This window comes from Mesoplodon bidens, assembly GCF_964165515.1.
Source record: "Mesoplodon bidens genome assembly, chromosome: 3".
NCBI lineage: Eukaryota > Metazoa > Chordata > Mammalia > Artiodactyla > Ziphiidae > Mesoplodon > Mesoplodon bidens.
In genome coordinates, this window is record NC_138178.1 from 10,228,365 (window position 1) to 10,243,167 (window position 14,803).

Here is a 14,803-nt window from a genome sequence, read left to right on the forward strand (position 1 = left end):
GCAGTAATAGGTGATCCTTCTTTGAACCCATTATGACATTTCTTCTATGATTTCATACACTATTGACTACCCTGATAGTACATATTCATTTATAATATGCATTTTAGAGGCCACCTAGTGAAAATCCTTCACTTTACACAGGAGAAAATAAGGGTGCTGACACATACAGTGATTTTCTCAAGGTCAAACACCTAGAAAGAGAGAAAGAGCCGGAGTGGGGCAGGGACAGGGGCCTGGGATCTCTCCATAGCACTAATTTATCAGAGTTCCATGTACACCTGGGAGAAGCTCTAAAGCCAACTGCCCCTTCTAGAAACAGCTGAAACACGCCTACCAATAGCATGAGATATTCTCCAAGAGGGAATTTTTCTTTGTGGTTTTCCTTGATGGTTTCTCATGGCCATGACGGAACATATAGACTGTCATCTTCATTGCATATATGCTCAGTAATGCTACAATCTGATTCTGATACCTAGTTATGTCTTCTCAAAATTTGGGGTACAGAAAGCATAGACTTTAGAGGATTTTGAAAACTTTTTTCTTTCAGCTACAATGGAAGATCTCAGATACATGGAAATTTGCATTGTCAAATGCCAGCATTTTAGTAGGCTGTATAAACCAATGACTAGTCTCCTTACTACACAAGATTTCCATCGTATTTTATACTATTTTTATCATAGAAATTTGTTTACAAAATTTATGGCTATTCGAATAGCACTGTCCCTGAGATGTTTTATTGAAAAGGTTTGCAATCTCATAAAAACAGATGAAACAATATATCAGTTATCAATTGTCTGTTTAACTCAGTTATCGTGGAGTTCCCAGAGATCTGTACTAGTAAACAAATCTGTTCGTTTACATACCTGTTTTGAAAAAATTGCCAAATCACACGCTTCTTTTTCTGAAATTGCTTTTGAGTCTTTAACACTCTTCATCCTGATGTTACAGGATTCCTCAAATTTTGCGGGATGGGAATACAAAATGTGAGTATTTCTTGCTACTTCTGTCGGTGTTGCAACCGCTTTTTGATTTTTAAAAGAAGACATCCTGTCCTTCCTTAACTGCTGCCCCCTCTTGTAGACCCGGTATTTGCTCTGAATGAACACCGCTGCTCTGTCTTCTTTTTCCTGGACTTGCATTGCCAGTTCGATTTGCCTCTCTTGGACCGTCCCATGCCTTACAGGGTTCCTCTGATGACTGCATACTGGGGCATTCTGGGTGACCACAGACGTCTTCTTTTCTTTTCCCTTGCTATTCGCATCTTGGCAAACTGACCTCTGGCTAAGACTAGGTTCTAAAGTTTTTTTAAAAGAAGGCTGCTTAGGAGCTGAGGTCTCCTGTGCTAACCAAAGTCCTGGGTAGCTTGGCCTTTCTGATATGGCCTTCCTTTCTAGATATGCTGCCTTTGAGTCTTCGAAATTCCTTTCCTCTGTGTACCACTGATAATAATTCTGGACCACAGTGTCCTCCTTTTCCATTTTCCTTATCTTACTATTTTCTTCCAAGTCTTTCATATATTTCTTATTGGTGTTTACTTCTGCCCAAGGGTCCCCTACCAGATACAATTCTTGCTTAGCCTCTTCCTCATACACGTTGTTCATTTTTTTCGGGGTCTGATATCCTCTGTTGTTACTTTCCATAGCATTCGTGGATTCCCCCTCAGCTTTGAAAGTAGAAGTCTTCACTACAGATGTACTCCCCTTATTATTTGGCGCTGGAATGACTGTTTCATTAGTAGAGACTGCATTCTCTGTCTGTTTCTTCAAAAAAGATTCCCTGTGTAAAATATATTGCATCGGAATATATGATACTAAACTAGAGTTTATTACCTTCTTTGGCAATAGCACATATTACATTATGTTGGGAGAAAAGCAAAAGGGACAAAAAAGCTCAAAATAAAAACTTATCAAGTCACAATAATTGAGTATTTCCCCAAAATATCCTCTCTAGCGACAACTGTGATGGCTACTCAAATAATGAGAAAACTAGCTTCAAATTAGAGTGAGAAATATCCTAGCATAATTTCACTTACTGAGGTATCAAAATCCTAGGAATTTAATCACTTCAAGATATGTCCTTTTCCAAGAAATTATCTTTTTTGCTTCATTCAGGATTGTATTTCTTCCAAAAGTAGCAGAGGGTACAGAGTAGTGGGAAAAGATGATTATAGTACATTTATTACATTAAGAAGACAAGGAAAAAAATACATTTTCCTCTTTCATAATTTTCTGTGATAGCCATCATTTGTTAGTATTTGTCACAATTCTGAAAGATTTGAGAAGAGCTAAAATAACAAAAAGCTAGAAGGTGATGTAGGAACAAACATAATGTTGGGTGTTCAGTTAGTGAGGGCATACATTTAAAAATATGCTCATCGAGTCCCTAGATTATTAAAACATATTGTAACTCAGCAGAAACCTTTGAATCTCTTGGTAGCCTTTTGTTTCTTTAAGAAGAGTCATTTTGCTTTTTAGAGACATGAAAAAAGTTGGTTACTTAGTTTTACATTTTATTAAAGTATCATGTTCTCTTGTAAACTAGCAATTTTATATACAGTGGTGAAAAACCACTGGCTGTTTAATTTGTTTCAGCTTCAAGACATTAAGATTAAATAGGAAATTTAAAAAAAAAGATATGTCCTTTTCCAAACAAAGTACCTACAGTAAGGAGATGTGGAAACTATATCTACATTTGAGACCAGTAAGCAGGGTATGTTCACCAGGTTGCATGCTGTACTTTGATAAGCTCTAAGTCTACGGATCACAGAAAATATCTTACAAAATTCAAGGAAAAGCAGCGTCCCTGCTATGGCTCATGATCTTGTAATACGCTGGCCAAAATTTCACAGTTGTTCCTTTATAAATACCCTTTTGAAAGGATAGTTGGAATGATTTCCCCTTAACTTGAAGATAAGATCTTCTTCGAGGAGGAAAGTGTGGTCATCTGAGTGAAATGCTAACAAACTCTCAAATAGGATAAAGAACACAAAAGTGGCCACGGGGTGTAGCTGACATTTGATGCATCACTGTTAGGAACCTGGTTAGGTACGAGAAAGACTGTGGACTTTTATTTTTTTAATTTTTATTGGAATATAATTGCTTTACAATGTTGTGTTAGTTTCTCCTGTATAGCAAAGTGAGTCAGCCATATATATATATATATATATATATATATATATATCCCCTGTTTTTTGGATTTCCTTCCCATTTAGGTCACCACAGAGCACTGAGTAGAGTTCCCTGTGCTACACAGCAGGTTCTCATTAGTTATCTATTTCACACATAGTAGGGTATATATATCAATCCCATTCTCCCAATTCATCCTACCCCTCCTTCCCCGCTTGGTATCCATAAGTTTGTTCTCTACATCTGTGTCTCTATTTCTGCTTTGCAAATAAGTTCATCTGTACCATTTTTCTAGGTTCCACATATAAGCAATATTATATGATACTTGATTTTTTCTTTCTGACTTACTTCACTCTGTATGACAGTCTCTAGCTCTATCCACGTCTCTGTGAATGGCACTATTTCATTCCTTTTTATGGCTGAGTAATATTACATTGTATATGTGTACCACATCCTGTTCATTGTGGACTTTATTTTGTGACTTTCCAGATGTGAAAAATCTATACTGTCAAGATGGTATAAGAATGAACATTATTTTACCTTTTATTTTCAAAGTTTTTCTTGTAGTCAAATTCCTGATCTTGAGCCTGAATGGTTTTTACTGCTGTGTTTTTCGTGTTAACAATTTCTTTCCTTTGTTTCCTGGCTAGATGTCCTCTTGCGGCTGAAACATATAAGGCCCAGAGCAGTGTTAATTATAATAAATAAAAAGCATTACTTCAATGGGTAGAAACAAATGGCTTTTCACCATCAGTACCAAAGAGGAAAATGAAATTAAAGACTCCAAATAGAACAGGTTCGAAAAAGTATGGGACTCATTAACAAGACTCTTCCAGACGACAAGCTTTAGCAAGAAAATAATTAAAGTAACTTTCGTATTAAGGGGAGTATTAAGATGAAACTAAAATGATAGAGATGAGCTAAGTTGATGACAAAGACAACATGTACTCACCATTTGCTTAAAATCTGCTAATGCGTATGTTTCTTTTATTTCTGCCATGTTCAGCTATTCATGGGAGAAAACCCCTATTATCTAAGTATATGGTTTTAATCTTTCGGCCAATTATTCTTGGAGCCAGATATATTTCAGAATTCAGACTTAAACTTTTTTAAAAAAATTTTTAGAAAAGTAATTTGGAACAAATAACATATATTCTGTAAAATTCCCCATGGTAAGTCAGCATTCCATAGTCAAACACATGAATATTTCTCCGGAAAAACACACAATTCTTACCAAGTGGGAAGAATAAAGGACTGTGAATATTAGGTCATGTTTCACTTCCAGATGAGTTATGAAAAACCTCTTTTTTCAGTGTTTTATGAAGTCTGGAATTGTGGATAAAGAATTAAATCCCAAATTGCAGGGTTTGCATTTTTGATGTCCCAGTGAGCAGTGAAGGGCTTAAAATTCCAAAAGAGGATGACGAGCTCTTATGGATTGACGGATTGGAACTGGACCTTGAACTGAATCTTTCGAATGTCAGTCAGCTACTCTGCCCACCACATCAGTGCTCTTCAGAACGTAGCTTGCAAATAAATAGTGGATCATAAAATCGATTTAGTGGGCCAAATCTAACATCTAGAAATTAAATGGAATAAACCAGAATAGAAAAGTATCAGAATGCAGTGCTTGTAGCATGTGTGTGTATCGGGTTACAGAGTAAAATACATTGTTTGTTATGGGTATCTAGTCAAAAGTTTTTGAAAGATCTTGTATTAAGCCATGCTGGGTTCTAAATTTAGCTTTTTATAGAAAAATGGAAAGTGAAGTCCAAAGTCTATTAGTACATTTAATAAAAGCTTGTGAAATATGATTATAAATATTATTTCCCTACAGTTAACAGAAAGAAATGGATGCCCTTTAGCAGAATGAGATTTCATTAAGTTGTCAAAAATTATGGCAAGTGTAACCTTTGGAATAAAGTAGGGAAAATGTTATTGGCCAATGGGTTATAATAATATGATTCTTGAGATCTACAATTAATTCAGTCACTTGCTGTATCTTGCACAATACATCAATTGTGTTTCATTGTGACAGAAAATTTAAAAATTATTTTCTTTAAAACAAAACATGTATTCAGATATTAAAAGTGTCAGTCACTACAACAATCATTCAGATTTAGCATAGAGAAAGTATCAAGGTAACAGAGTTTGGAATTAAACACGAAAACTACATAAGAATTGGAGGTAAGTAAGATTTGATTTCATGCACACATCTAAACACAGCATTATGTTTTGTTACACAGTGAGATGGTCTGAGTTATTACCTGACTGTATTATTATAGCGCTCTCTTTCCTTTTCTTCTGTATTTTTTGGTATCTTCTTGAACCCAAGAATCCTCTGACACAGGCTTGAATCAAAATAAGCTTGTCGATGGCTTCCTTTCGCATTAAATTTAACTGTTCCACATGATAATACTTAAGGAACACCTTAAAAGAATTAAAATAAAACACAAATAAAACTACAGCGTGCAGGTGCGAAACAGTCATGTGCTGTGCTCTGAAGACTAGATAATATTCTAAACATTTTTCGATTTTGGAAATCACTATCTTTTGCTTCTTTGGCTTGGATGTTGCTATCACATTATAGATTTTTATGACTGAAGAAAACCCCTTTTTGAGAAGGAATATAGTTTAACAATCATACTGTTTATTTGCAACAGGTACCTAGGTTTTGCTGGATGGGCCAATATGAGTGGAAGATACCAAGCTCTTTTATCAAAGTTTTAGCATCAGATACTCTGGGCAAAGCTAATTTTTTATGCTTTTTGAAAGAAGAGATAATTAAACTTCCCAAACTTAAAAATCTTACAAACCTATTTGTCAGAGAGAGGACAATTATAGTTACAGGAGTTCATTCACCAAATGTTTACTGAGACCTATTCTATGTACTTATCTGCTGGGATACAAAGGTGGACAAACCAGGGGCGCTGCCGTTCAGGGGCTCACAGTGTTGTCAGTGGAGAGAGTAAGGCAGAGAGAGAGTCCCATGCAGAATGAACAACTTTCTCACCGGACCCAGCAGCCACTGTGAAGACAGGAGGGCTGATTTTTGATGATTCTAAAATCAAAATGAATCGGAGCAACAGGGGAGCCTGAAGGCTCCGAGCTGTTCTCAACTAAGAGTTTTCAACCACTCCCAGGAAATAGGAAGGTATGTTTTTTTCTTTTAATGGCTAAATTTACTAATGAAAGTCACCTCAAAGAGAGATTATTGAATCCACTAAGAAGTCACTTAAATTCAAATTTAAGAGCTGAGTCATGAGACCTGGTAACCCTGACTGTGGAATTCTCTCAGCACTTAGAAGCCTGGCACCAAGGGCCAACAGTTTAGCATTACAGGGTTTGATTGAATTTAGTTTTAATTTCTACAGGACTCTAGATGCTAATATATTTAGTCTATTCTACTGCCAACAATTCATTTAAAATTCAATCTATCTAAAAAGGTCATCATTTTTTTTGCACAGCATTAGGAATGTTCTTATATTGAATACTTTTATCCATCTTAATGAGTTGGAAAAGGTGAAGTGGAAAAATACAAATAGCTTTAAAATGCTGCTTAAATATCATGCAAAATTGGAACTGCAAAGGGCCTTTTTACAAGTTAAAACTCCATTTGAAGCTAGGCATGTGTTTCAGACCATAAATCATGAGATTTCAGCCTGACAAAATTCATTTTTGTGAGAATCTGAAAGAAAATGGTGTGAATAAAAAACGTATCTTTGTAATGCTAAAGTAAATACGGATTACTGAATATGTAGGACATTCCATATAAGATAAACACTTTGAAAATTTCCTTAAATTGTTACAGGCCTAACTCTTCTTTTTTTAAATTAATTTTTATTGGAGTATAGTTGATTTACAATGTTGTGTTAGTTTCTGCTATACAGCAAAGTGAGTCAGTTATAAGCAAGACAAATATCATATGACATTGTTTATATGTGGAATCTAAAAAAAATGGTACAAACGAACTTATTTACAAAACAAATAGAGTCACAGATGTGGAAGACAAACTTAGCGTTACCGAGGGGGAAATCGGTGGGGGGGGCGATAAATTGGGAGATTGGAACTGACATATACACTACTATATAAAAAGACATAACTAACAGGCTTAACTTCTCATCTGAACACATGAAAATTCTGTCCCACACTTCCCACAGCTAATATAAATTTCTTGGCGAGTGTGGCATTTCAGTCTACGTCTATGGAATAGCTGAAAGCAGTTACTCTTGAGTGGTCAATCTGAGTACTTCTTTGCCTTAGCTTGATTTTCTTCTCCATCTTCCCCCAGTGATACATTTAGTGTACTCCCAGGACCTGGTCCTGTTTATCTCCTTATCCCCATCTTGTTTGTAATGCTCTGAGGATATCTGAGAAGTAAATGCATCCTTTCTCCAAGAAGCCACCTATCTTACTTCCATATTCAAAACAGGTTATGATTTTGTACTTCATTCTTTAAGGCAGGGGTCCCCGACCCCCAGGAGGAACCGGGCCGCACAGCAGGAGGGGAGCCGCAGGAGAGCGAGCGAAGCTTCATCTGCTGCTCCCCATCGCTCACATTACCGCCTGAGCCATCCTCCTCCCGCCCCCCATCCGTGGAAAAACTGTCTTCCACGGAACCAGTCCCTGGTGCCCCAAACACTGGGGACCACTGCTTTAAGGGATTAAATAAGCTAAGATCTCACAGGCCCTCAGATCCGACACATAAACACACCAATATCCAAACACCTATAGTGTGAGTCTAGTAATAACATTTCACTCCGGATAAATTTCAAGTTTACAACAAAAGCAGATTTGAGAATTAGGAAAATAAAGAAAAACAGAATCCTATTGAAATCATTATGATTCTCGACAGCTTTTTGACTATATTTGGTGGTGATAAAATAGAGAAAATATAAAAGTCTGTTTTCTAGACTCATCCATTCCATCTTTTTTTGGATAAATCTTCAAGATATATTTTTCTTGAATTTCTTAAAAGAAACCTATACGAGAGCAGTGTTTAATTCTGCTGAAGAAGGAAACCATTATGACTTTATCAATTTTCTTCCCCTATTTCAAGCTAGAGATTCTATAACATGAAAAGCCATGATATTTTCAATCATTGTAAAATGTAATTCTCAGTACATCCACCATAAGTATGAATTTTTTTCTTGAAAATCACATGAAAACATTACTTTTGTTTTTCCAAGAGCCCAGTTATCAAGACCAGCTTTTTCCAAAATGGTGGCACAGGTGTCAGGGCTCAGTGGAGGTTCTTCACACCACTTGTAACAGAGAACGTGGTACCTTTGAATGGGAGAGAGGGCTGGTTAGTATTTCATAAAAGTTCAACGTCTCAGGAGCCTGGTGGGCTTCTTAGAACAACTCTGCAGTAAATTGAATTCCAGACTGACTACTTGTGTAATTTGAGCATTGTTTTTCACTTCAGTGATGCTTTTCAACACAACACTAAAATCCCGTACAAAACTCTGTAGTTCAAAAAAAATTAACTGGATATTTTTTTAAAAGCAACCTTTCTCTGGTCACTAAGAGCAGAAGGACCGCAGTGGCAGAAGCAGAGGGAAAGATTTCATTCATTTTTTTCATCTTCACAAAAACACTGGGAGCTGATCTTCAAATTGGATGAAGGAGTTCAATTCTACACAAACTTCCCGCATTACAGCAACAATTGAGGGGAGGAAGTGAGTAAGGGCTTAATGCAGGAGGGAAATGAGAGGAGATACTGCCCATCCGCCTGTGTTCTAGATGTCATCTCTTCCTGCCCCTCCTCCTCTTTTCTTCTGTATATTTTCAATCCCCTTTCTCTCTCCTGCCTCCTCACACTTAGCGCAAAGCAATCCCCCTGAGTGCCTCTCCTCTGAAATGGTTCCATATCCCCCACTGGCTTTGTGGACAAACAGAAAGATGGTTTAGGATAACTGTCTCCAGTTCCCTACCTCCCATCACTCCTCCACTCCTGGGATCTTATTTAATCGCATACGATCTTTTAGTGATGAAGCCTTAGCCGGTTGTTTTCCATCCTAATCCTAAGTGTTCCTTCTGTAGTTCTCCGTCTTGAGAGAGTGTCCCTGAGATTCCCAGCCCACCCTGCCCCCACCCCCATTTCTCCTCCTTCTTTTCAGTCTCCTCAACATGCCTCCTCGACTTGCTGCTTAAATGCTAGGGCTCTACAGTGTTGTTTCTTTCTAAGCTCTCTCCACGCGTCACGTCTACATGCACGACTCTGACTGTTCCCTGTATGTGATGATTGCTATACATACATCCTCAGACCTATTTCCATAAACTGGGAACACATTACTTCTGACTGCCTACCCTACATCCCCACCTGCTTATCCCACAGACACTCCAGACTCAGCAAAATGCATCACCTTTTCTTTCTTATCTCTGTGAATGATGTCACCCCTTCTTAAGGTACTAAAGCTAGAAATCTATGTGTCATCCTAGATTCTTTCCTATTCTTCACTCAGTGTATCCAACAAGCTTAGAAGTCTCTCTGAAATCCCTATCTTTTTCTCTAGTCCTACTGCCCTTACCTTAAACCACCTCCCAACTGGCTATGTGCGTCTTCGCGCCCTCCTCCCCGCTTCCTAGCCGATGTCCACAGTTCTGTCTGAATTTATCTTAATAAAATGAAAATCTGATCAAGTCCTTTCCTGACTTGAAAGTGTCCGAGAATTTCCCAAGTTCTAAGCTGGGATGGCAAAAGCAGGTGCTTTCAAAGGCTGGGCAGGCCACGTGAATATGTGAGCCGGGAAGAGTGACAATGTGGGAAATGCAGGGGCCACACCTGCTGAAAGGCAGTCTTTAAAACTGGTTGCCACGCATGATGACGAGTCTGCATGCTCCCTCCCGCTCTGTATCCCCGCCCGCCTTGCTAGCCTCACCCTTGGCCATTCTCCACGGACACCTTGAGCTCCAGTCCTGAAAGCTATTCACAATTATGCCAAAGGGCCACGTCTGCTCATGGCTCGATGCTTTTGGATGTGTCATCCTCCATGCCTGTATGTCCTTCCATCCTCACTCCCTGCTCCCTCAAAGAAGACCTACTCTTTCAATATTCTAGAAACGCTCTTTAACAAATCTTCAGTGAATAGACCACTGGACTAACATTCGATTTCCCTGTGTTAGGCACACCAGCTGATGTCCACTGCACACTTGGGGTGCGTGGGCAGCAGCTCTGCCTAGTGTGCCTGGGCGCTTCTTTCCCCACCAGGGGAGCTGTGTTTGCTGCCAAACCTGTTCATTCACTTGGTGAGGAGTTATTCAAATACATATCAGATAAACTGATGAAACGTGAGTGAGGAAAGCCAGAGGGCTGTTTCTCGAAAAGTGCATCAAATGCTTTGGTAAGACCTTCTAAAGAAGTACTTATTCTAAAAAACTATGGAATTAAACATGGATGAAGCCATTACAGAAGTTGGAGCAGAATCATAAGAATCACGAAATATTTAGCCCTGTGATTGTTTCAGGAGTTATCTTTAACTTCCTCCTTCACCTCAAGAAATATGAATGGAAATCATACATAAGGGATTATGAATAGTTTATGTAAGAAAGAGTCAATAAACTCTGATTAGTGGATTTTATTCAAAGAAAAAAATAAGCCTATATCAAAAGATTGAAAAATGAATACATGTTGATGTTCTAATATATATAGTATGTATATATATTACTTTTATGATTATCTGCTTTCTCTGTATTTCTACTATAATCTAAAAAGTCTCCCCCTTTTCTCCTCACTCCCACCAGCTCTACTTCATGCTCCCAGACCTGCACACTTTTAGTAAAAATATCCACTCTGTTTCATTCGTGTGACAAATACTTATTGAACACCCAGCATGTGCCAGGCACCCTCCTAAGTGCTAGGGACACAGCAGTGAACACGACAGACCAACACTCTGGCCTCCTGGAGTTTATGTTACATCATATGATAATGTAGATAATCAGATCCCTGTTCCCACAACTAGTCTGGACTGTGAGTTTCTTAGCATCAGAGGTTCTTTTAGGAATCTTTGGGTTAAGATCTGAGTTAATCTTTTGTTCAAGGACTGGAACATAGTGGGTGTGCAATTAAATGCTTGTTGAGTGACCCACGGACTGTCTCTGGGACTTGCTGTGGGAATAAACATCTAGGCACACCAGATGAGCTTATGGAGGAAAGCCCCAGACCTGTGCTTTGTTGTGCCTCTTGTTTTAAATCCAACGTACTGACTCTGCTTTGCTTTTTATGGGTTCGCTTCATGGTGTACATTGTGGTATTTTAGACCACAGCACAGTAGGCAGTAAGTAATTTGGGGAGTTTGGGGCTGAGGCAAAAATAATAATGAAAATAATTATAGCTGATATGTATATTGTTGACATTTGGCTCCATCTACAAACTTCATATATATTACTTCATTTAATGTTTATAACCACCTATAAAGTAGATATTAATTTTTTTTAATTTTTTTTTTTTTTGCGGTATACAGGCATCTCAGTGTTGTGGCCTCTCCCGTTGCGGAGCACAGGCTCCGGACGCGCAGGCTCAGTGGCCATGGCTCACGGGCCCAGCCGCTCTGCGGCATGTGGGATCTTCCCGGACCGGGGCATGAACCCATGTCCCCTGCATCGGCAGGTGGACTCTCAACCACTGCGCCACCAGGGAAGCCCATAAAGTAGATATTGATACTATTATCATCACCCTTATTTGCAGATGGGAAGATTGAAGATCGAACGTTACTCAGGTAACGCTGAACAAAGTCACACATTTAGTAAGTGGCAGAATTGGGATTCAAACTTGGGTTTTCTGATTTCAAAGCATGTGCACTTACTACGCTCCTTCACTACACTACTTCCTTCGCTAGGTTCTGTTTGTTTTAGAGCTCTGACAGCCAAACCACTGTGTATAGGTGCCTGGTGGGAAAATGGAGCCAACTTCAGTGGCTTCTTAGTATAAGGGTTCATTTGAAATAACTACAGTAAAAACCCAGTGTCTTGTGCAAAGTAAGTTCATGTTATGTGTCTTCCTTTAGGATTATTTCTTTGTCACAAAACAGAAGAGTTTATCTACAACAGAATGAACAAAGGGTCTGATGAATTTTGCATCTGACAAGGAGGGTTAGTCAAAGGCTAAGCCAGACAGAGGAGGGTTATTTAGTCCTATTTACACCTCCACAGGGCCTTTGCAAATTGTCCTGCCTTCCTAAGAGTCTAGCCAATTCGGATGACAGTTTTCAAATTAGTGACAAGAGAAAAGGCTTAGCCTTTTATTTCTGGAGCTTCCTATATTCAGAACAGTTATTCACATGTCCTCCATAAACTTAGTTTTTTCCCCTCTTCATTTATCATGTAGTAATTTGTTATTCTATAATAACATGGGACTTGGAAGCATATTTAAAAATTTATTCTCGGGCTTCCCTGGTGGCGCAGTGGTTGAGAGTCCGCCTGCCGATGCAGGGGACGCAGGTTCGTGCCCCGGGCCGGGAGGATCCCACATGACGCAGAGCGGCTGGGCCCGTGAGCCGTGGCCGCTGAGCCTGCGTGTCCGGAGCCTGTGCTCCGCAACGGGAGAGGCCACAACAGTGAGAGGCCCGCATACTGCAAAGGGAAGAAAAAAAAAAATTTATTCTCACCTCTGACCTTCCAAATAAGTTACTTTCAAGTACAACATCATCAAGAAAATAAGCTCAGCTCTTCTATGGGCCATACTGTAAAACCATAGATAGTTTGGAAACTACTAGTTTAGTCTAGCATTTAAGGCTCTCTCTTCGTAACTTTACCTGATCGGTTTTCCCATCTGATCCCATCTTTATAATGTCTGTCACGTCAGTAACACATACTGCTCAGCCAGTCTAATCCAAGTCCCTCTAGTTTTTGGAACACCAACCTGTACACCAAGAAAGCCCCTTCCTGTCTTCTCCATAAACTATGCCCACCATCAGATCCCTGTTTAGCACTCTTTCTTGATATTCTCTCTTATCAGCCTTCTTGGAGATCATCTTTCTCTTCCCTGAACTCTTACACTATGTACCATCCCTTTGGATCTTGGTATTTATTACCCTGCGTCGTTCGTTAACCTCTAGGTCTGCAGCTCTGAGAATCCTAACTGGAATGTTAACTCTTGAGGATCAAGCAAGCTTTAAAACTCAGTGTCTTCCACAGTACTTAGCACAGTGCCTTGTATATAAAAAAAAGTCACTGAAATTTAAGGGTACTTATATTAAGATTATATTAACGTTACCTATATTGATAGTTAAGCAAGTTAAAGAGGAACTCTTCTCCTAAAAAATGAAAAGTATAATAATAAGGTCAAATTTTAATCTGAAATTTGAAACTCAAGAATGTTTGGGTTACCTGCTTTCATGTAAAGAATGGAGAATTTACCTACTGGCCAACAAGAAATTCCAGTATTTTTTATTTCTTAAGTTTTGAATATAAAATTGGGTCTGCTCTGTGAGAAGTAAAGACAATGATTAAATGTTGGCTGTACTTCTGAACTCTAAACCTTGAAGTTTTTAAGTCTGTCTTAAACTACTATAGAAGAGTTGTCAATATGAAAGTCACTATATTTATGTAATTTTGCTCTCTGTCATGAAAATGTGGTAGGGTTTTCTTTCTATCAAGGCAGTTCAAATGAATACCTTTCTTTCCTTTCCTAGGTCTCTAATGAAAAAAAATCAAAAATTACCATGAATTGCTGAAAATCTGCAAAAAGAATTAGAATTCTCATTTCATTTAGAAAGGGTCTTGGTTACCCCAAGTAAAAGAATGTTTGACACAGACAAGACAATGGTTTGTGTTTTTTTTTGTGATTGCACAGTTCATTGTGCAATAACAAAACTTTGTTTTATTCTTAATATTACTTTGTACACTCTTTAAAAAAGGCAGAGAATGTTACCTATGGAGACTTCCTCAAACGCTAGGCTTTACCTGAAAATTGTAATAGACTTCACTTTTGAAAACTGAAACTTCAATGGCTAAGAGAAATCATCGAATTGATAAATATCAGAAACATGGGCATTTCAAACATTAAATATACAAGATATAAGATATTGAGCCTCTATAGCACCACTAGTGTGTTACTTGATCATATATATTAAATACATAACTTACTTCATTTTACATTAATCTCGACCATTGAGAAGGACTCCTAAAACCTAATTGCTTCTGTATGTCTTCTAAATCCCCTTTAGAGACTATCTCACTCAATCCTCATAACAACTCTATCAGGAAGTCGTGAGGAAAATGAGGTTTCCTGGAGGCCAGGGTTTCTCAGCCTCGACACTGTTAATATCTTAGGCTGGATAATTCATTGTTGGGGGCGGGGAGGTTGTCCTGTGCATTTTAGGATGTTTAGCAGCATCTCTGGTCTCCACACACTAGATGCCATCAGCACCCTGCCCTCCCACCAGCTGTGACAACCGAAAATGTCTCCACACATTAGCATGTCTTTTGAGGGTCAAAATTTCCCCTCATTGGCAATCACTGGTACCGGCCCATGGTCACACAGCAAGTGGCAGAGCTAAGATGAGAACCGGCTCCTCAGAACAGAATCTCAGGCCCCCCTGTCATCCTGTCTCTGACCTGGGTCTCTCAGCTGACAACAGAAATTTCCAGCCCCAATTAAGAGTTACCTTCTCTTTCGACACACAATCATTTTCGTGAACAAAATGCCTCCTTTCTAGAACCCCCGAGTGATTCTC

The 14,803-nt window shown here is 38.7% G+C and overlaps 1 protein-coding gene across 1 annotated transcript; it reads right to left on the reverse strand.

Moving 5' to 3' along the window:
* Positions 1–717: 717 nt before the first annotated feature.
* On the reverse strand, positions 718–14,757 carry LOC308613996 (myosin-IIIa-like; the record flags this gene model as incomplete). The annotated part of the gene is made up of 5 exons (XM_081228224.1): positions 718–1,776; positions 3,666–3,789; positions 5,393–5,555; positions 8,300–8,411; positions 14,735–14,757. 5 exons carry the CDS (start codon positions 14,755–14,757, stop codon positions 804–806), a joined length of 1,395 nt encoding a protein of 464 aa, XP_081084350.1. The 3' UTR covers positions 718–803.
* Between the last annotated feature and the right edge of the window lie 46 nt (positions 14,758–14,803).